This window comes from Phyllostomus discolor, chromosome 12 (assembly GCF_004126475.2).
Source record: "Phyllostomus discolor isolate MPI-MPIP mPhyDis1 chromosome 12, mPhyDis1.pri.v3, whole genome shotgun sequence".
NCBI classification, from domain to species: Eukaryota; Metazoa; Chordata; class Mammalia; order Chiroptera; family Phyllostomidae; genus Phyllostomus; species Phyllostomus discolor.
Window position 1 is genome coordinate 6,140,564 of NC_040914.2, and position 20,570 is coordinate 6,161,133.

General features: G+C 55.6%; 1 protein-coding gene across 5 annotated transcripts in view; it reads left to right on the forward strand.

The window, feature by feature from the left end:
- Positions 1–20,570, forward strand: part of ACTN4 (actinin alpha 4) — a 70,152-nt gene that overhangs the window by 47,995 nt on the left and 1,587 nt on the right. Inside the window, exons 6-20 of one of the 5 annotated variants that reach the window (XM_028530437.2) lie at positions 913–991; positions 2,155–2,236; positions 2,988–3,073; positions 7,430–7,522; positions 9,432–9,662; positions 10,040–10,187; positions 13,267–13,417; positions 15,992–16,100; positions 16,241–16,381; positions 16,455–16,637; positions 16,738–16,872; positions 17,927–18,106; positions 18,900–19,046; positions 19,912–19,992; positions 20,295–20,360. In XM_028530437.2, coding sequence (XP_028386238.1) covers positions 913–991; positions 2,155–2,236; positions 2,988–3,073; positions 7,430–7,522; positions 9,432–9,662; positions 10,040–10,187; positions 13,267–13,417; positions 15,992–16,100; positions 16,241–16,381; positions 16,455–16,637; positions 16,738–16,872; positions 17,927–18,106; positions 18,900–19,046; positions 19,912–19,992; positions 20,295–20,360 — 1,912 coding nt within the window. Of the gene's footprint in view, positions 1–912; positions 992–2,154; positions 2,237–2,987; positions 3,074–4,309; positions 4,396–7,429; positions 7,523–9,431; positions 9,663–10,039; positions 10,188–13,266; positions 13,418–15,991; positions 16,101–16,240; positions 16,382–16,454; positions 16,638–16,737; positions 16,873–17,926; positions 18,107–18,899; positions 19,047–19,911; positions 19,993–20,294; positions 20,361–20,570 lie in introns of all 5 variants that reach the window. The other 4 variants (XM_028530441.2, XM_028530439.2, XM_028530440.2 and 1 more) reach the window with 4 other exon arrangements.

The window sequence follows — 20,570 nt, forward strand, 5'->3', positions numbered from 1 at the left end:
AATAAACCAACAACATGATTTCAGTAGTGAGAAGTGCTCTACAAAGACCACAAAATAGAATGAGGTGATAGAAACTAGTAGGGAGAGTGCTGCACAGTGTGGCTTGAAGCATTGCCCTATAAACTGGAAGGTTGAGGGTTCTATTCCCCATCAGGGCACGTATGAGAGGCAACTGATTAATGTTTCTCTCTTACATCTCTGTTTCTTCCTATCTCCCTCCTTCCCTTTCCCTCTCTCTAAAAAAATCAATAAGTGTGTCCTCAGGTGAGGATTTAAAAAAGAAAGTAAGTAATTGGGAGAGTACTTTGCTCAGGTGTAGCCTTCCTGAGGAGGTAACATTAAGCTTGACCCCCAGAAGGAACCAACCCTTAGAGGATCTCAGGGAGAAAAATGTGACCAGTCTAGCTTGTGACCAGTTTTCATTTTGCCTTGACAGAGACCCTTGTGCCAAGCCACATCCTGGCATTTATCCATCTTATATATGGGTCAGGTCATACCAAGGTGTGGAGGTCATGCAGCAGCCTCCTTTGGTGGGCTGCCTCACCTCGGTGGGCTTGTCTAGTTCTGTAGAGCCTTGCATATACTCTTGTCATGTGTCAAGTCCTACTGTAAGTGTTTCCAATCCTCACAACAACGCTGTGAAGTTGGTGCTGTTACCCCATTTTACAGACATGGAAACTGAGGTAGCAATTGTAGGACTTGCCCAAAATCGTGCTGATAGTTAAGTGGAAGAGCTGGAATTCGACCCCAGACCGCTCAGCTCCAGTAGTCATGGTCATGGCCACCTTGCCATACCATCTCCCTCTAGTGCCTGGCATGCATACTAAAGTACCTCAGTAGGTATCTGGGGCCTTTCTGCACTCTCACCACAGTGTCTGGGCCTCCTCATAACCTTGGCTTTTCCACCCCCAGCTGGAAGGATGGTCTTGCCTTCAATGCCCTGATCCACCGGCACAGGCCTGAGCTGATCGAGTATGACAAGCTGAGAAAGGTATGTATCTTCTGTCCCCCTCAACAGCCCACAGATACCCTGAGTTTGACCCTTGACTCTGGGTCACATCCCCCAAATCCATCCATCACTGGTGCCTAAAGCTGGATTCTGCTCAGGCTGGGAGAGCCTTGCGCCAACTGTCACCAGATCCTGGTGCGGTTCTCACCTCCCTTACTCCCCGTGTAGACTGTCCCCTTAGCCTTCCATGAGCATTGCAACAGCCAGAGGTTATTTCAGGGCCTGCCCAGCCATGTCTCCCAGCTCCCCTTTCTTAACTAACTCTGGATTCTGGAAGCATTCCCTCTTTTTCCATGGAGGAGAGGGTTAAAGAATTCCAAATCATCACTGCTGGCAGACACTTCCAAGGCAGGGTCCTGTTCTGATTTGTCTGTACAAAGCCTGTGACCATGTAAGCCACAGGCCCTGCCTTCTAGGAGCTCCCCACCTTATGGGGAAGGCAGGACAGAACAAGCCAGCCACATGAGGCCATACACAGGTGCTCGTGTTGAATGTGATGAGGAGAAGGTAGGGCCAGACAGTGCTGCAGAGGAAGGATGGTACACCTGGGCTGGCGTGGTCGGGAAGGGCCTGTGCAGGAAGAGGCAGCCTAGAGCCAGAGAGAGGACATTCCATGTAGGGGAGGCACAGGCCTCACTGAACCTAGTCAAGCCACAGTGGAACTGGCCCTTGCTGGAAAGCAGCAGAGGCATGTGAGGGAGGGTCCAAGTGAAGTGGGTTTTAATCCTATAAGCAGTGGGAGATGGCGTGAAGGGATGGTTCAGGGAGATTGGAATTCGGAGACTCGGTTTGCTCTCCCCAACCCCCAATGTTGTCTCAGGTCTGGATCAACTTTCAGGGGTTCAGGATAGGGGGCTTAACTTAGGGTTTGTGGATAGTTAGAAACAGAAAAGAACACATTTTACGGGTGGAGACAAGGTCCCTTAGCTTGTCCACCAAGATTTCCAGAGACGTTCCTTTGGGTCAGAATTGACTTTATCCAGGTGTCCCCCTCTCTGCAGCAGCACAGGTGGCTGAGAACTCCCTAAAAAAGGACCTTTCCAGTCCTACCCCTTCCCATATCCAGGCCAGCCCTGGGTCCCTTTTGCTTCTGCATCCTGCCCCTGGTTGAGTTCTTCCTCCTTCCCTCACTTCCCTCCCTCTAGGATGACCCAGTCACTAACCTAAACAATGCCTTTGAAGTGGCAGAAAAATACCTAGATATCCCCAAAATGTTGGATGCAGAGGGTAAGTACCTCCCTTTTGTTCAGTCAGCACCTCGTTTCATGGGTATGCTTTACGGTAACTTCAGAAAACTGGCAGAGTCAGCGAGAATGGCTGAATGAATCTGGGTGAACCCGGGACAGCGTGTCGCTATGGGGAACCAGAGCAGGAGCAGCCTGTGCAGTTCAGACTCGCTCAGGGATGGAGCAGGATGAGGAGTGGGGGTGGGGAACTTGAGGAGGATGGACTCTGGAGGCTGCCAGAGCCCTGCCTGACCCAGTCCCATACCTGGGGGAAGGTGGAGAGCCAAGTGGCCAGGGAGGACTGGCTCCTGCAAATAAGCGTGGCCTGTACCTACTGTGCCTGCTGCAGGTTTGTAGTCCAGAGCCCAGCGATGTGGAATGTTTTATTTTTTCCTTCTCTGGTGTTACTCCATTTCCCAGCTATGTACCACCCCACCCTCACCCTAGGACCCATGCCTCTGGCCTCTCGTGACCCTTAGGATTGACTTTCCAGTAGCCCCTTGAGGCCGTTTTCAGAGAGAGGAAGTGGCCTCATTTAATCCAGTTCCCACAGCTGAGGCCTTTCTAGAGACCATAGGGATAGAGGGGCTGAGGGTATGGCTGAGCCTACCAGAGTCACCAGGGTCACTGAACCAGCTCTAAGGGTTTTTCTCCTGGGATGGCTGTGGCCTTGGGAGCCTTTGGATCCTGGTGAGTGACCACCCCTTCCCCACCCCTACTTGGGCAGTTTAACCCTTGTCGTTCACTTGCAGACATCGTGAACACGGCCCGGCCCGACGAGAAGGCCATAATGACCTATGTGTCCAGCTTCTACCATGCCTTTTCGGGAGCGCAGAAGGTACCGGGCAGGGCCAAGCAGGCCCACCTCGCTGCCACTGCCCAATGCCACTGCTGCCTCTCGCCTCCCATGCTCACCTCATTTCTCTTGCAGACGGCAGTGGCCTCTCTCCGACTGGAAGCTACACCCCAGCTCCTTGGCATCACCGCTGCCCATTTAGCCTTTGCTCACACTGTCTGTTGAGTGCCCACTCTGCACCAGGCTCTGTACTAGGCACTGAGGATACAGCAGTGACTGAGTCAGGAGGGATCTCTGCTCTCATGGAGCTTCCCTGCTAGCGTGAGGCAGACAGCAGGCACATCCACAGATCAAGTCGTTTCATGTGATGATAAACACAGTAGAGAACATGGGACAGGATGATGGGATAGAGATGCCTGTGGACTGCTTTAGCTGGGGCCCAGGGGAAGCCTCTGAGAGCTGACATGAATAGGCAGTTGGAGTGATGAGCAGGAGCTGTCACGTGAAGATCTGTAGGAAAAGCATTCCAGCCCTGCCTTGTGTGGTTCAGTGTATTGAGTGCCGGCCTGCGAACCAAAGGGTCACAGGTTCAATTCCCAGTCAGGGTACATGCCTGGGTCGCAGACCAGGTCCCCAGTAGGGAGCACTCAAGAGGCAATCACACATTGCTGTTTCTCTCCCTCCCTCCCCTCTGTCTAAAATAAATAAAAATCTTTAAAAAACAAAACAAAACAAAAAGCATTCCAGGCAGAGGGTAGAGCAAGTGCAGTCCGTGAGGCAGAAATAAGCTTGGCTTATTCAAGGAATAAGCTTGGCTGGAGAGGCATAAGCGAGGAGAGGAGAGTTGAAAATGAGGTCAGAGAAAGTGATGGGGCCAGGCTGTGTAGGACTATTATAGCCTAAAAGCAAGAATTTGGGTTTTATTTTAGGGCCACGGGAGACTGTTAGGTGCTTTATGCTGAGGTGGTAGACATGATCTTACTTTCTGAGAAACATCAGTTAGAGTTTAACCCCTCCAACCCCAAACAAGTCTTCCTTTTTAGAGCCAGTAGCTAGTTTCACGAACCCAGGCCTGGTTAGCAGAGGAATCCACCTATTCGGAAACCCCCTTCCCCTGCCAAAGCCTTAGTAAGGCAGGCCCGCAGCCAGAGCCAGGGTTTGGCTTCCAGTCCAGAGCAAGCGCTATTCCTCCTGCATGAGCCTAGGGCCCGGCCCCGGCCGCCCTCCCTGCATCTTTCACTCTCTCCTGCCTTTCTCTCTCTTTCTCTCTCTGCGCAGATATTGTAGGCACTCTGAGGCCAGATGAGAAAGCCATCATGACTTATGTGTCCTGCTTCTACCACGCTTTCTCGGGGGCTCAAAAGGTGAGCTGGGGTGAGAGCACACCTGGCTACTGTGGCTGGAGGCTTGCCCTTGGGGTCCTGGCCAGTCCGAGGGCCACCATGGCTTGGGGACTGACCTGGTCAGGCAGGTTTCTCGTGACCATGGGCTTCAGTGCCACCACTGAGCTGATGCGGGTCCAGTGATGACACACCACAGATACTCTCTCTGCGCACAGCCCGCTCTGTGAGGTGGGCAGTGGCACCTGTCTCTCAGGCAGGACAGTTGAGTCCCTGCATCACCTGAAGTAGCTGAGCAGCAGTTTGGACCTGTGTTCCTGACCACTCAGTTGCCCCCACCCCTCTCTGTCCATGATCCTCACTGGGCCACCTGCCTGGTACACTGGCTTTTCTTCCCCTCTCTGCATCCCCTTCCCCTCCCAAACGGCTCAGGAAAGGCTCAGGCTGGGCAGTTAGACTGTTGTCTAAGCTGCCTCCTGCTAATCCCGCTCTCTGGGCCCCTGTCCCCAGCAGCCCTGCTGACACAGGCAGAGCAGTCAGAAGTGTGTTGCCAGTGGCAGCTCTCCCTGAGCCTGGCTGACCTCGCACTGCTCCTTCTGCTTCTCTCAGGGGCCCTCTGTTCCCTCCACTTGCCTTTTGGTCTGTGGTCGTGGGCAGCAGTGTACTCCCAGCAACCCGAGTTTGTGTCACCAGTTGGCAAGTGGGCAGGGAGGAGAAAAACTAGCTCTTGTCTGTGGAGCACTTACTACATGCTAGGCACAGACTCTTCATCCCTTACGTGGCAGGGGAGTGTGTTATCCTCAATTAAAAGGTGAGGAAGTTTGTGAGGATGACATGAGCATATGCAGGTGAAGAGCTTAGGACTGCCTGCCCCAGTCCATGCTCTGTACACGGGCAGGTAGTCGGAGCAGCCTTGTCCCTGCCCATCATGGTTCTTCCCAGCCCTGGGCCGGCGATCTGGTTTCACAGCCAATCTGCCACCTGCCTAGCATGCGATTGGAGCTTGTGCTTGGAGTGTTCTGCTGGAGGGCACAGGCAGGGAGAATGGAGGGGGACCCTGCACCCTAGTGGGAAGGCAGGGTGGTGTGTGGGAGGGCAGTGATGGAAGATTCCTTGCCACAGACCCCAACTAACAGCACGTGTGCCGTTGGGCTTCTCACTGCAGGTCGCATGCTAGCCTCCTTGCCCACCACATTGCCCTTGTGAGAGTGCTTTCTCTTCTGCCCCAGCTACCCTCCTGTGCTTAGAGCTGAACTCCGTGGTAGAGCACAGGAGGCCTGGAGGGATTTGTGGGAGTGGACACTGGCAGGAAGGCTCTGGTCAGAATATGGAGGTGTTTTGAGGCATCCAGGCCCCTCTTGGAAGAAATAAAGGTCTAGCTTTTATGAACTGCCATTCACCAAGGCCAGTGCAGGATTCAGGCTTCTTGAGCCCAAGTTCGGCTTCCTCCAGCCTGTGTCTGCTTCTCAGACCAGCTATAGAATGCTTTTTATTTTTGCTGCTGTCTTTTCCCCATAGGCTCAAGGCTGTGACTCTGAATTTATTGGGGTGACATTGGTTAATAAAATAACATAGGTTTCAGGTGTATCTATAACGCATCATGTATGTATTGTGTGTTCACCAAGGTCTTAAAAGAGCACTCTCTGGGATTTATTTTGTTTATAAATGTAAGATGAACCCCAGGCCCAGCACGAGTGTGCCCATTCTCTCCTGATAGTTTATTTCTAGTCACTAAAGCACTTGCTCTTTGTTCACTCATTCATTCATCAACCCAGCTATCTAAAACACAGCAACCCCTGAGCTAGGTGCCAGGAATTCAGTAGTGAAACAACACCTGCAACCAGCAGTCCCCATCTTTGTGTGTCTGCACTGCAGAGTGGGTTTCAGCTTGGGGTACCATTGTCTCTTCCAAGAGACAGGGGTCAGGGACTAACCTCCATGGCTGCCCTGAAAGCTGTGACCTTGGCCTTGCCTCCTGGGGCCAGGTGTTCTTCAGCCAAGGTCTTGTGAGCCTCATCTTTGAGGAGCACTGCTTGAAGCCATTGGCGAGTGTCCTGCAGCATGATGGAGTGTGTGTGTGTGTGTGTGTGTGTGTGCACGCGCACGTCAACCTTGGCTGGTCCCTGCTCACCTGCCCTCCTGTCCCAGAAGCAGTGTGTGGATGGGAGAAGCTGGGCCAAGTCTGGAGCCATCCCCAAGCCTGTCTATTTTCCTTCCTCACCGCTCTGTAGACCCTCCTCACTATTTCTGTTCCTGTTCTGTTGCTGTTCCAACTTCTCCTCTGGGACCCTTTCTGTGCTTCCTGAAAGGTACCTGGTCTTCTCCCTGTGTGGCACTCTTCACCCTCGTTCTCCACTCATCGCATCCCCTTTCAGCAGGCCAACGCAGGACAGTGTCCGGTAGTTCTGGGCAGACACTGTCACTGTCTGCACCACTCCCTCCCTGTTCTGTGAATCCCTGGCTCCCTTCTGCCTGGTGGATTGTGACTTTGCCCAATGAGCCACCAACATCCACCTCCAAGGGGAAAATTAGGAAGGGGTCTAGTGTGCTCTGCCTGTGCACTGACCACCAGGCTTCTCTGGGGGGCACCAGCATCCCCACCCTCTGCTCGCCCCCTAGCTTCCCAGCACTCTGCCTCACTGTAGCCTACTTTCCTATCCAAGGGGAGCCTCCCCTTCCAGGGCTTGGCCTAATGGAGGACCCCACCCAGCCTTACCTAGCCCTCTGTGAGCCACTAGAGAGACTTTTAATCCATTTCTCCCAGCGTGGGAGGGCTTCCCAACCCCTCTCAGCACCTCCAGGGACCAGGCCGAGAAGGAGTCAAGGGGCTGGCTCCCTGGGCAGTGGCCTGAGCAGTAAGTTGTGGGGGCACCAGCAAGGGCTGTCAGGACACAGGCACTGAGGGCACCATCTTGCTGGAGCTGCACTTCCTCTCCTTCCCTCCTCGGGGAGTTCTGTGTGGGCCGTGGATGAGCCAGCTTTCAAGTGATACGCCTGTCAGGAGGGAGGGTCCCTGTCCCCCAGGCAGCCCTGACTGTGTGTGCTTCCCCTGCCCCAGGCTGAGACAGCAGCCAACCGGATCTGCAAGGTTCTGGCTGTCAATCAGGAGAATGAACACCTGATGGAAGATTACGAGAGACTGGCCAGCGACGTAAGTGCCACTTACCTCCACCCCCAGTGACTCTACCAGAGCTGAAAAATCGGGCCACTTTTGTTACCCTTGGCCATAGGTCGTGTGACACTTGAGAGTAGAGAGCAGGTGTCACAGTGAGACTTCTAGAAAAGGTGGTGAGGTTACTACCTGGAGTTTGCCCAAGCCAGCATGTGATACGACCTTCCGGGTGGGCTTCACACAGCTGGAGTCAGGCTGGTATGTCGCCGTGCTAGCTGACTCCTGGGATTGGAGCTTGGGTTCCAACACACATTCTCAGGGACATAGTTTTCTGAATACCACAGTGCTTTAGAGTCATCTGGGGAGCTTTTTTTAAGAACGGACATTCCTTCATCCTCCCTGTAGGGGGACCGATTTAGTAGGATAGAGAGACTGAGAGCTGACACAGTGCTAGCCAGGGCCGTGGCTTGTCGTGGCAATCCTGGTGGAAGATGGCCTGTGCTGGGTCTGCCCTCTTATCACCTCCTTCCCTGGGTGAGGAAACTGAGGCCCAGGGGAGGTCAGGCACGTGCCCACTGTCCTGTTGGGCTCACAGCCAATAGGACAGAGACCTGGAGTTCAAACCCAGGCAGCTCTGCTCCAGAGCCTGACCTGGAACATCAGTTGGGAATGTGGGTGTTCAATAAACCTCTTCTGGATTCTGTCCTTTATTTTTAAAGTTCCCTTATAAAAAAAAATTTTAACATTTAAGTTCCCCAAAGGTAGTAATTTGACAACTCTTTTAGACCTGAAGTGGTTCCCACAGACATTGAGATTCAACAGACCAGAATAATTTGGGAAAATATTTGATAGCCAACCTATAGAGGCTGACTGTCTTTTCCCCCTCTAATCCTCACCCAAGGGTATGTTCAATTGATTTTAGAGAGAGGAAGAGAAAGAGAAGCATCGATTGCCCCCCCCCCACTGTATGCACGCCAACCAGGGATGAACCCGTAAACTTTGATGTACGGGACGGTGCTCCAACCAATTGAGCCACCCAGCTGGGGCCGTGACAGGCTTTTTATTTTGCCAAGTTATGGGGATATTTATATTTTTTATTTTTTATTTTTATTGTTGTTAAGGGGATATTTTTAAAAGAAAGGGCTACCATCTGTTAACAGCTTTATTTCTAACGCCAAGGAAAGGTTAAAGGTTACATACGTATCTTAGAATCCCAGCCCTCCCTAAGAAAGGGCAGCTGGCCCATGCACCAGGATGTAAACACAAGGATGCCCTTGTCTTTGGTTCTCTCATTTTGCCAGAAGTTGTCATTGGGCACTACTTCTCTGAGCAAATCTGTGCTGCACAGTAACTGATTTGACTCCCAGGATTGCTCTAGAATGTTCAGTTTGCTTGTTTGTGCCCTGGCCTTACTCCACCAAAGACATGAGTGGCTCGTAAAAATACACGTCCCCTTCTGTTTCAGTTTTACATTCTAATTATTCCATGTCCCAGGCCTTGTGCACTGCGCTGGTTGCCCCCGAGTGAGCCAGGCATGCTTCAGGTCCTGCCCTTGAGGCCCTGGCAGTCAGGCACAGGGGAGCAGTGGCACCCTCAGACAGTGCTGAACTCAGTGGTGACAGCAGCGGTTGGGCTACAGGGTGGGGTGTGATGGGCAATACCACCAAGGAAGGCTCTGATTAGGTCTGAGGACAGTGAAGACCAAGAGCAAAGGCACAAACAGGGAGTAACCAGAGAACAGTACAGTGGTTCCAAGGGGGCACATGTTCCCAAAATTCCCTGCCATGGGATCCCAATGGATAGTATGGAGAAGTCTGGGGAGCAGGGGTGATTCCCCAAGACAGGGTCCTCAAAGATCTGGATCCCATGTGCCTGTGAGCTGTGGGTGGCCTTACCAGTGCTCTGAGGGGCCCCTGGCAAGGCCACATGGCTTCTTATGGGCCCACAGCTTTTGGAGTGGATCCGGCGCACCATCCCCTGGCTGGAGGATCGTGTGCCCCAAAAGACCATCCAGGAGATGCAGCAAAAGCTGGAAGACTTCCGTGATTACCGGCGCGTCCACAAGCCACCCAAGGTGCAGGAGAAGTGCCAGCTGGAGATCAACTTCAACACTCTGCAGACCAAGCTGCGCCTCAGCAACCGGCCCGCCTTCATGCCCTCTGAGGGCAGGATGGTCTCGGTAAGGGCAGGACTCTGGGGATGGAGGGGGCCGGGGCCCTTGGGGTGCAATTTGGCACTTTACCATCACAACACCCCTCCATCGCTCCCTAGATTTTTACACCTGTCCTCAACCACACCATAGTTTGTGTGGAATAGTTTTAGTTTGGAACCCCAGTTGGCCGTGACTCCAACACCATCACCAAGTACTTGAGACCCTTCATTTTCATGTATTAATTTAATCTAAAAGAACTGATTGCTCCTGGCAGGTGTTGGGCCCTGTCTGGGTACACAGATGTAGCAAAGCAGGAGGTAGACATGACCCAGCTCATTTAGTGAGGCATCGCCCGGCTGGGTGCCTCAGCCCCTGTGATAGCCCTGCTCTCGCCTGCCCTGCAGGATATCAACAATGGCTGGCAGCACCTGGAGCAGGCAGAGAAGGGCTACGAGGAGTGGCTGCTGAATGAGATCCGCAGGCTGGAGCGGCTCGACCACCTCGCAGAGAAGTTCCGGCAGAAAGCCTCCATCCATGAGGCCTGGACCGACGGTATGGTCCTCACAGCTCCCTTGCTGCATTCCTGTCTCTCAGACACACACACGTGTGCGTGTCAGAAGTGCTGCTTTGGGTTCATCTGGCCCCAGGCAGCAAGAGACAGTTTGGATTCCATTCCTTCTATTGCCCATCCGCTCTGGTCTTAGAGATTACTTATAGGTGGGCCCCTTCCTGGGTCACCAGAGACCAGTCATTCTCGAATGCTGCCATTCGCAGGGAAATGACCCTCTTCCTCGCAGCCTGTGTGCATATAGTCAGCCTTCCCTCTCCACACCCTTTGTGACCAAGGAGCTCATATTGGGTGATGGGTCTGTGTTCCTGAGCATGATCCTTAAAGGCAAGACCTAGAGCTGCCTCCTGACCCACAGACAGTGTTCACAGACTCCCAGCCACCCAGAGTCTCCTTCCAAGGGGCCTGGCCCCACTGCAGGATGGCTTCTCCCAAAAGGGCAGCAGTGCCTCCTGTTTCTCAGCAGCTCTGCAGCTGCCTGTTTCCTTGGCTCGGGATGTGGAATTCCATCATGTCCCTGGCCCTCGGTCAGGACCCACACCATGGTTGGGATTCCAGATACCCGGGGCCTAAAAGCCTTCAGGAAACAGCCAGTGCCTGGGAAAGCCGAGAGCCATCCACAGGACACCTGCCCTCCCACTTCCTTCCCAAATGTCTCTGTCCTCCTGCTGTTACCGAACTAAAGAGGTTCACCCACTGCCACCACTCTGTCCAGCTGATTTCACACTTTCTTGAGTGGTTCATGGTGATTTTCCATCCCTCCCATCATCACAGTTCACCTTGAGATCCTCACTGAACCTCTGGGGAACTATTCCATTTCCCCCTCCCAGCTCCTTGTCAGGCAGCTGCAACACTGGCTAGAGCTGAAACCTACCCAGAGGCCCCACCCCCATCAGCATGGCAAACACACAGCTCTGTGATCTGCAGACCTGGGCCCACATCACTGTGTCTGTCCCTGGCTACATCCCAGCTGATACCCTCCACACGTTAGCTCAGGCTGCTGTTCTCTGGCAGCAGCCACCAAATCAGAGTGCTACCCTGCCCTCCTCGACTGGGAAAGGAACGCAGAGGGAGGTGCCAGGAGGACAGGCAAGCAAGAGGCCTGGGCCAAGGATGTGGGCACGTCCCTCGTGTCTCAAAGACATGACACCCATGGCTTTACCCCCAACCCTTGCAGAGGGGGTGTTGGCATTTACTTGATTTGTTCATTCCTCAGACACCTCTTGAGCCTCTTCCCTGTGTATGGTAGTTTCCCAGGTAGGTAAGGTCCCTTCCGAGGGAACCCGAAAGCCAGTAGATTTTGGCATTTCTCACATCAGAGGGCCTTGTGCACACAGGTGGGTTTTATAGCACCCGAGTCTCATGCTTGGACTGAGCTGTTTGCTCCTGTCGTCCTCCTGTTTGCACATCCATTGTCATTCATAGACTCTGAGTGTCATCCTTCTGGATTTCCTTTCTGGGACCTCTTGGCCTGTTTTATCAGTTCCTTAGTCCCTTACCTTGGACTCCGGGAAACTGTGGGAAGATGGTCTCCTGTTGCCCAGAGTTGTGGGTCTGATGGCCAACCAGGGTCCCCTCCCTGGGAGTGGTGCAGGAGCTGGCCTCGCGTGAACGCCTTTAGGAAGAGTTGGCCCGACTTTGTGCCAGGGCGGACCGACTGGTTCCGTGGCCTCCCCACACCCCTGCCTCCCCCCGGCAGGCGCACCAGCACTTTGGCATCTAGCCCTGTGTTGTGAGTCAGCCCAGAGCCCCCAGGCAGGCCTGCCCACTCTCATTCCCAAGACCTGAAGCCTGAAGCCTCTGTACCACCCAAGTATGCAAAACAGAAGGAGAGACCAGCCTCCTGGCCCATCTGAACACCCCTACAGCCTGTAGGGGTGAGGGTCAATGTGGATGCTTCCAGAAGGCCTTGGGTTATCTGGGGAAAGAAACGAAATGAGCCCTGATTCCTTTTTGCAGCTGCCCTTCAGCCTACATCCAAGGTGGCCATGGCTGTGGCCCATTCATCCCAGTCTTCCAGTGTGCCCCTTGCCAAACCTTGCTGAAACTTTGCTGAGGCAGAGAAGTGGTAACCTGCTATTTCAGGTTCCCACCCTTGGGAGAAAGCAATTTGGGGAAGGGAATTGCAAGCTTGCCTTTGTGGTTAAGCGTCCTACCCCAGGGCTGGGGTGGCAGGGCCAGTGGAGTCAGTCTCCCAGGCTGCCGCCTGCCAGTGCCAGGCCCTGTCCTCAGGGTTGCAGTGGCCCTGGTTCTGCCTGCCTTTCTCGAGCACCACCTCACCAAGACCTTAGGTGCTGGTGTTGGCCCCATTTCACAGGTGAGGGGGAGGCTGCATGTTGTCCTGCTGTTCTGAGGGCTGCACCCAGAAGGCAGCTGAGGAAGGAGGTCTCTGAGCTGTCACTCTAGGGGCTGCCTGAGGTGGCTCTCCTGAAGCAGCCCCCTTCCCAGGCTGGCATTTTCCACTGGTTCTCTAGTACCTCACTATACTTACAGGACTCCCTTGAGGTTCTGTCCTGGTGCATATAATTAACTAGGCTCCAGATCTAATAACAGTGTTTCTCCCTTCCTTCAAAGGGCTTGATGATGGGCCCTGCCTCACTGTATAACAAAACCCTTAGGACAGTGTGGGGCGTGTAGATACGTGATAAGACCACCACCCCAAGGGAGCCAGCCCACAGGTGCCAGAAGCATGCAGAGGGGTGGACTCCAGGAAGAACCCTGACTGGAACACTTCCCCTTCCTCTGCCCTGCCGAGGCATGGGCTGTATCCCCAGCCTCTCAGATCATGGCCCTCCATGCATGGCAGAACAGTCCAGTCTCACAGTCTCCTACCACAGATGGACACTAAGTTTAGAGCACACAGGTTGAATTGGGATATCTGGCTCAGGCGCACCAATACCACAGTGTCTTCCTGCTCCGTCCAGGACGTTCTGGACTTAGAGATCCCTGGAAAGGTCGGGGATGTTGAGTCTACCCCATTTCCTTCCCCCTGGGTGGACAGGCCCGTGGTGGACTCCTGGTGCACTCTCATCTAAGTGTGTCTGCCTCCTGCCCCACCTCCAGGGAAAGAAGCCATGCTGAAGCACCGAGACTACGAGACGGCCACTCTGTCGGACATCAAAGCCCTCATCCGCAAGCACGAGGCCTTCGAGAGTGATCTGGCTGCACATCAGGACCGCGTGGAACAGATCGCGGCTATCGCCCAGGAGCTCAAGTAAGTGAGCTCATGGGCTGCCACCTGTTTCCCCTCCAGCACCCCGCCCAGAGCAGTGGTGGGTAGCACCTGGGGGTCCAGCTGCCCCATGCCTGAAGCGGGGCCGCCCAGCCCTCTCCACCGACACCCCTCCTTTCAGATGCCGGGGCCTGATGGGGTGATGCCTTGGCCCATCTTGTCTTAACCCCTGACAAGACATAGTGGGATCTAGAGGCTCTGACTCCTTGTCCTAGTTCTTCAGGCTCTGAGGGTCCCTGGGTTCCACTTCCCTGCCTGCCACCCCAAGGAGATCCCTGGCCCCTGATAGGGTGGGCAGCCCAGCGCCCCACCCCCTCCCCAGTCCCTGCTGCTCCTGAGGGACTTGGCTGCACAGAGTGCACAGAGAGCCCATTGTTCTGCATAGCCCTTCCCCTCCTGCTCAGAATACACCATTGTGAGGCCTTCCAGGCAGCCAGGTTCTCTGCCCTTCCCTGCCCCAGTCAGATAAACTTGTGTACACAATTAGTACACTGAACCTCCAGAGCCAGTGAATGGGGGCCTTATACCACCAGTGCAACAACCAGTAGCAGGGAGGACCCAGGGAGTGGGAGGCCCAGGCCATTACTTCATGGAAAATCCATAGGCCCTGGAGGAGGGCTCCCAAAATAGCTGTCTGCTCAAAAATAGTATCCTTGGCTAGAACCGTGCTTTCTACAGATACCCGCACCCACCCTGCCACAGCCATCCCCAGAGGTCTGTTTGCTCCTATAAGGCTGGGGCCCCATTCCAGGGAGGGCTAGCGTCTTCCCTGACTCATTCTCTGCACATTCCCCAGTTGTTCGGGGGTTCCCTGCTTGCTCATCCAGAGGCAGAAGTGCCATGAGGCCTTCATTGCACCAGAACCCCGGCAGCCCTTGGCGTCCTACAGGCTCTCCTAGGGTAGAGCCCCTGCACCTGGCACATGCGGATAGAGGAGAGCAAGGCCACAAATGCACGTGTCTCCTGGGGTTGTGGGGGTGGGTTGTGAGCAGGTTTCTTGTTTGACAGGTGAGCCCCTGGGAGCTGCTAAGACGCAGACTTGGAGTAAATCCTAGGCCAGCCCACTACTCCAGCACTGGACAATGGCCAGTGTGAAACCTGTTACCCTGAGCCAGGGAACAGGCGGTCCCTGGAGCACCTTTCCGGACAATAGCCCTGGAGGAAAGAACGGGAGGGCTGTTTAGGGTGCTGTCGGTTTCTCCAGAGATGAGTCAGAGGACTGAGCTGGCCAGAATGAGCTCGGGTGCACAGCCTGGCGGGGCGTTGATTAATGGCAGTGACAGAAACTCCAGGAGCACTCAGTGCTCTGCCTGTACCAGTCTCTTAACCCCCGACATGGGTGACTGATAGCCTTAAATGTTGGTCTCCTCTGGCACCCATGTTAGAGAGGGGGAACTGAGGCACAGAGAGTCCATCAGCCTTTCCCAAGGTCACACAGCTGGGAAGTGGTCGAGACAGGAATGGAACCCAGGCTGCCTGGCCCCCTGGAGCACAGCCTTGCTCCCACTCCCTCTCCGAGCCTTGCCTGCTCGACCCGGCCCCTGCACCCAGGCAGGGGAGACTACCGTCTGGTCCCCGAGTCCTTCCTGTTCCTTCCCAGAGTTGTTCCTTCCCAGAGTTGTTCCCTATTCTCCGTACCTCACTGTGCCACCAACGTTTTGCTTGTACACCACAGTTTTCTAGGGCTCTGCTACTAACAGCACCAAGTGTCTGGACTGCAGGAGATGGGGGTCCTGGAGCTGACGCCGGGGCGGGGAGCAGAGGGGCAGGGAGCATTTGGAGGGCTGCGGGTCCTAAATGATCATCAGCCCAGGGTTTTCCCAACCTCAGTCATTTGAAGAAGAAGAATAAGTACCCATTTATTTACCTATACCACTACCATTACCTATACCATTATCAGCTCACTTTTTTCTTAATTATCAATTGCTTAGAACTAGATCTCAGGCTAATTATGTGTTTTTTCTTAATACCCATTAAAATAAATATACAGCCTTTAATAAATAGCTGCTACTTTTGCCTGCTGGGTACCCAAAACTGCCCTCAGCACTTCACACTCACGGAGTGGCTTGCTTTCCAAAGTAATCTCCCCACCGTAGCACACACAAGGAAACAAAAAACAGGGTTCCTTCACCCAGGGCCACAGAAGTGCAGAATCATGGAGCCGGAATTCAGGCAGAGGGAACCTGGCTCCCGAGCCCGTGCTCTCTGACACACACACTCTGCGTGGCTTTTTTTCAGTGGGGAAGCCGTCCACATGCAGCCTTGGTTGAGGGCCACACTCTGCGCCCCTCCCCACCTACTGAAGTATGGTAGTTTAGCAACTCAGAGTTAGTGAGCAGGAGGAAGCCTTTGTCCCCTCCGTTAACCCCTCCCCCACCCCACCTCTGAACTCCTCCTACCCCGGGGGGGGGGGGCGGCATAGGTCAAGAGGGGTGATGGATAGCCTTCAGCACTGATATCCCCTGGTACCGGGACCTGGAACCCTTGGGGGCGGGAAGGTCCAGGCACACCCAACTGACCCCTGCTGGGTCTCCTCACCCTCTGCCCGGCCCACAGTGAGCTGGATTACTACGACTCCCACAACGTCAACACTCGGTGCCAGAAGATTTGCGACCAGTGGGATGCCCTTGGCTCTCTGACCCACAGTCGCAGAGAAGCCTTGGAGGTGAGGAGGGCGATGTCACCCTGGAGCCCAGATTCCCCACTGCTCTCAGGGCCCCCGGATCCCTCCCCACCACTCACCCCCTCCTACTTGGCTGACTGACTTCACTCCTCTGTCCCCTTTCTTCCCCACACACACACCAGAAAACAGAGAAGCAACTGGAGACCATTGACCAGCTGCACCTAGAGTATGCCAAGCGGGCAGCTCCCTTCAACAACTGGATGGAGAGTGCCATGGAGGACCTCCAGGACATGTTCATCGTCCACACCATTGAGGAGATTGAGGTCCGCCCCCACCCATCCTTCTCATAGGTCCTCAGAGGGGCTGGGCTGCCCCTCACCCCTTCTTCTCCCCCAGGGCCTGATCTCAGCCCATGACCAGTTCAAGTCGACACTTCCGGACGCCGACAGGGAACGGGAGGCCATCCTGGCCATCCACAAGGAGGCCCAGAGGATCGCCGAAAGCAACCACATCAAACTGTCAGGCAGCAACCCCTACACCACTGTCACCCCCCAGATCATCAACTCCAAGTGGGAGAAGGTAGGCAGAGCCCCTTGGCAGGGCCAGGGCAGGGCTGGCCAGGTGAGGGGGCTGACACCCTGACTGCTCCTGCTCCCATTCCGTGCCCCTCCCTCCCCAGGTGCAGCAGCTGGTGCCCAAGCGGGACCACGCCCTCCTGGAGGAGCAGAGCAAGCAGCAGTCCAACGAGCACCTCCGCCGCCAGTTCGCCAGCCAGGCCAACATCGTGGGGCCCTGGATCCAGACGAAGATGGAGGTGAGGGGCCGTGTCCTGGCTCTGCCCAGCCCAGGGCAGAGTTGGGAAAGAGCCTCCAGTAAGCAGGAGGCCAGTGAGCAGGTGGTCAGACGTCCCCTGTGTTCTTAGGGCCAGCAGACATGGAGGCCGGGTCCCAGCTCTCACCTGCTGGGAGCCCTGACCTGTGGCAGGATTAGGAGGGTGGATAAGATGATACTGATGGAAATGGCAGCGCCACCCAGACAGCTACTTGGCTGAGGCGGCAGAGGGGGGATTTGAGTCTTGACTCTGCCCTTGACTGATGATCGTGAGCTCAGTCATAATGTAACCTTGCTCCTCAGTTTTCTCATCTCTAAAATGGGAGCGAAAAGTTACTTCATTTCCACAACAAATGCTGCGATCCACTGCTGTGTGCTGGCTCTGCTGCAGGTGCTGAGGTGGGGCTGTGGCCGAGGTGGTCCAGCTCAGAGGCTCACAGCATGCTCACAGTGACCCTCGTGACTTAGCCACAGGAAGGTTTGTAATGACGCCAGTTGCGAGTCGGCTGCCTCTAAGTGGTCACTACCTACCAGGCACATGTGACCAGAGTGGTGTTGCTGAAACAGCAGCCTAGGAGGGGTGCAGGCAGTTCGGCCTCCACTCAGTGCCTGCTGCACAGCATGGCTGCTGAGCTGCCTGCGCACAGGCGTTGGGGGTGCCCATGCTCAGGAGCCACAGGCTCTGAAGTCAGCCAGGCCCAGTTCAGATCCTGAACTCTCTCTCTCACTGCGTGAGAAGTTGTTCTGTTTGGGCCTCAGTTTCCACATCTGTAGGCGGGGCCTGTCACGGTGAGTCAAGTGTGCATCGAGGTTAGACACGCATAGTGCTCAGCATGGGAACTCCTCTCCAGTGTGGCCACTTTTACCCTGGAGGTTGAGACTGGAAGGGGCAGTCACGGGAGCCACAGGCCTTTTGGAAGGGGGACCCTGGGCAAAGGCCGCAGGCTGGGGCACCCTGGCAGGCCGGCCACGGGCGACAGAGATCTGTGGGGCCGTGGCTATGGCCCCACCCCCAGCGGCACCCGCCTTGTGTGCAGGAAATCGGGCGTATTTCCATCGAGATGAACGGGACCCTGGAGGACCAGCTGAACCACCTGAAGCAGTACGAACGCAGCATTGTGGACTACAAGCCAAACCTGGACCTGCTGGAGCAGCAGCACCAGCTCATCCAGGAGGCCCTCATCTTCGACAACAAGCACACCAACTATACCATGGAGGTGCGCTGTGCCCCGTCAGGTGCTCGGCACCCCGCTTTCCCGGGCCCTGGCATGGGAGAGCCCTGTGCAGCCTGCCCAGTCGGAGCCTCTGCTGCTTCCTCTCTCTCCTACTCCAACCGAAAATACTAGATCAGAATGTTTGCACATTTTTAAAAATCACTGTTTCCTTCACACTGTGCTCCCCTCACTATGACAGCACATCTCAGGACAAGCTTTGAGAGAGCCATGGGTGGGGGAGGGCAGCGCCTGCCCTCGCTGTGGCCTCGCAGTTGGTTCTCACTTGAGGGCGCAGACCCAGCCAGTGTGTGCTGGCGTCCGTGCTACACTGTCGGGGCCGGTTGTCATCACATTGGTAGCTTGACATCATCCACAGTGACACTAGTTACAGCATGCACACCAAGACGCCACAACAAGGGGGGCAGTGTTTTTTCTCAGAAAGCCAGTTACACATTGCCCAGCACACCTCTGCAAAGTTACCACGTGGACGCTGCACAGGTTTTAGGCCCTGGCCCTCTGCCACGTCTGTCGTCAGACACATGCTAAGGTGACATGAACCCTGCTGGTGAGCAGAGACAGCAGGCGGGCGCCGTGCTTGTGCTCCTGTGTGCAGGTGAGGTGCACAAGGGAGTTTGGCCTGGGCTGACATTTGGGAGAAAGTAAGGGTGAGCCTCACTCCAGGCCACGCCTCCTCCATGTGGGGAGACCCCAGTTCCAAGACCCCCTCAGGTGCAGCTGTGGGGGTCCAAGCACTCCCGCCAGCCCCGCCTGCGCTCATGCCGTCTCTCCCCCCCAGCACATTCGCGTGGGCTGGGAGCAGCTGCTGACCACCATCGCCCGCACCATCAATGAGGTTGAGAACCAGATCCTCACCCGCGATGCCAAGGGTATCAGCCAGGAGCAGATGCAGGAATTCCGGGCCTCCTTCAACCACTTCGACAAGGTTAGCGACTCCCTCTGTCTGCCCTTCGACATCTCTCTCCGCTGTCACCATCGTCGCTGTCCCGTTTTGCCCCCTCCGTCTTTGAATCTGTCAGTTCGTTCACATCACAGTTGCTGTGTGTCAGCCACCACTCACGGGTTGGCGGGGCCTCGGCCATGGAAGGAGGTGCAGACGTGTATCACCTTGACCCACAGCATAAAGTTTCCCTTGGGAGGAGAAAGGGGTTCCCTAGCCCTGCCTCCAGCTATGCATCCTCGCCAGCCTGCCCGTGAGACCCTGGGACAGACTAAGCACCCGCACACCCGACGGTGGAGACCTGGCCCGTGAATCTGGTCCACGCATACATGTAGTGTTCTTAAAGTTCAGATTTGCCTTGGCAGCCACTTTGGAAGGGCCTCAGTGCCAGCGTTTCCCCCAGTCCCCATCCACTGCAGGGCCTGATACATCATCTGCCTTCTTCCTGTGGGTAGGAGGGTGCACCCTCAAGCAGGGACCCTGATGTTGGGAGCAGGGTGGCATACAATCCCTCTCCTCCCATCCCTGACCCTGGAAGCGAGGTGTGCTCTCCTCTTCCTCAGAGAGCTGGGACTCAATTTTTAAGTCTGCACCATTCAGCTCCCACCCCTGCTCTAACCCACAGGAGGTGGGAGGAGGCCTCTGGCTGCCCTCCAGGCCACCCACCCCTCCACCCGCCCCAGCCATCCCCGACCATCACCTTGTTCCCATCACCTCTAACTCTGTGTTTCCCTCCTTCGTGTGTTCCCCTCCCCTCGCCCTCTGCATGTAACCCTGGCCCTTCTCCCTGCCTCTGCGCTGCCTGGTTTCCACGTCGCCCCTTGCACACCTGCCTTTGGACACCCGGCAGGACCACGGCGGGGCACTGGGGCCAGAGGAGTTCAAGGCCTGCCTCATCAGCCTGGGCTACGATGTGGAGAATGACCGGCAGGTACGCGTCCCCTGGGCCCCAGAGAACCACGGCATTAACTGCTCTTCTCTCTCTCCCTCTCTCCTCCTCTCTGTCTCCCTACCCTCGCCATTCCACCCCCCACCACTGTGTGTGCCATCCCACTGGCTCTCTTGCCTCCTTCCTACCCGTGTCTCTCTGGACCCTTTCCCCTTACCTGGTCTCTCGGGGCCGCCTCTGTCTCCCCCGCTCCTGCCACTGTCCTGTTTCCCTGCTGTGCGCACGGGGTGGCCCCTTTGCCTACTCTGGGCCTGGCCTCCTGCTGTCCCTGCGTCCTCGAGCAGAAACAGACAGGCAGCATGGACTCCGATGACTTCAGGGCTCTGCTTATCTCCACAGGATACAGCCTGGTATGCAGCCTCTGCCTCCCTCGCTGCTGTGCCACTCCCCCTGCCCCTCCTCTTCTCCCTCCTCCCCCGTCCTTCTCCCCTCCCCCCTCCTCCTCCTCCTTTTCGTGCTAACCCCCATCCAGAGTTTCCAAGTCCTCTGGGACACCCCTCCGCCAGATCAGTGCAGCCTCACCCCCCTCCTCCTGCTGCATCTGCTGGGCTGGGGTCGCT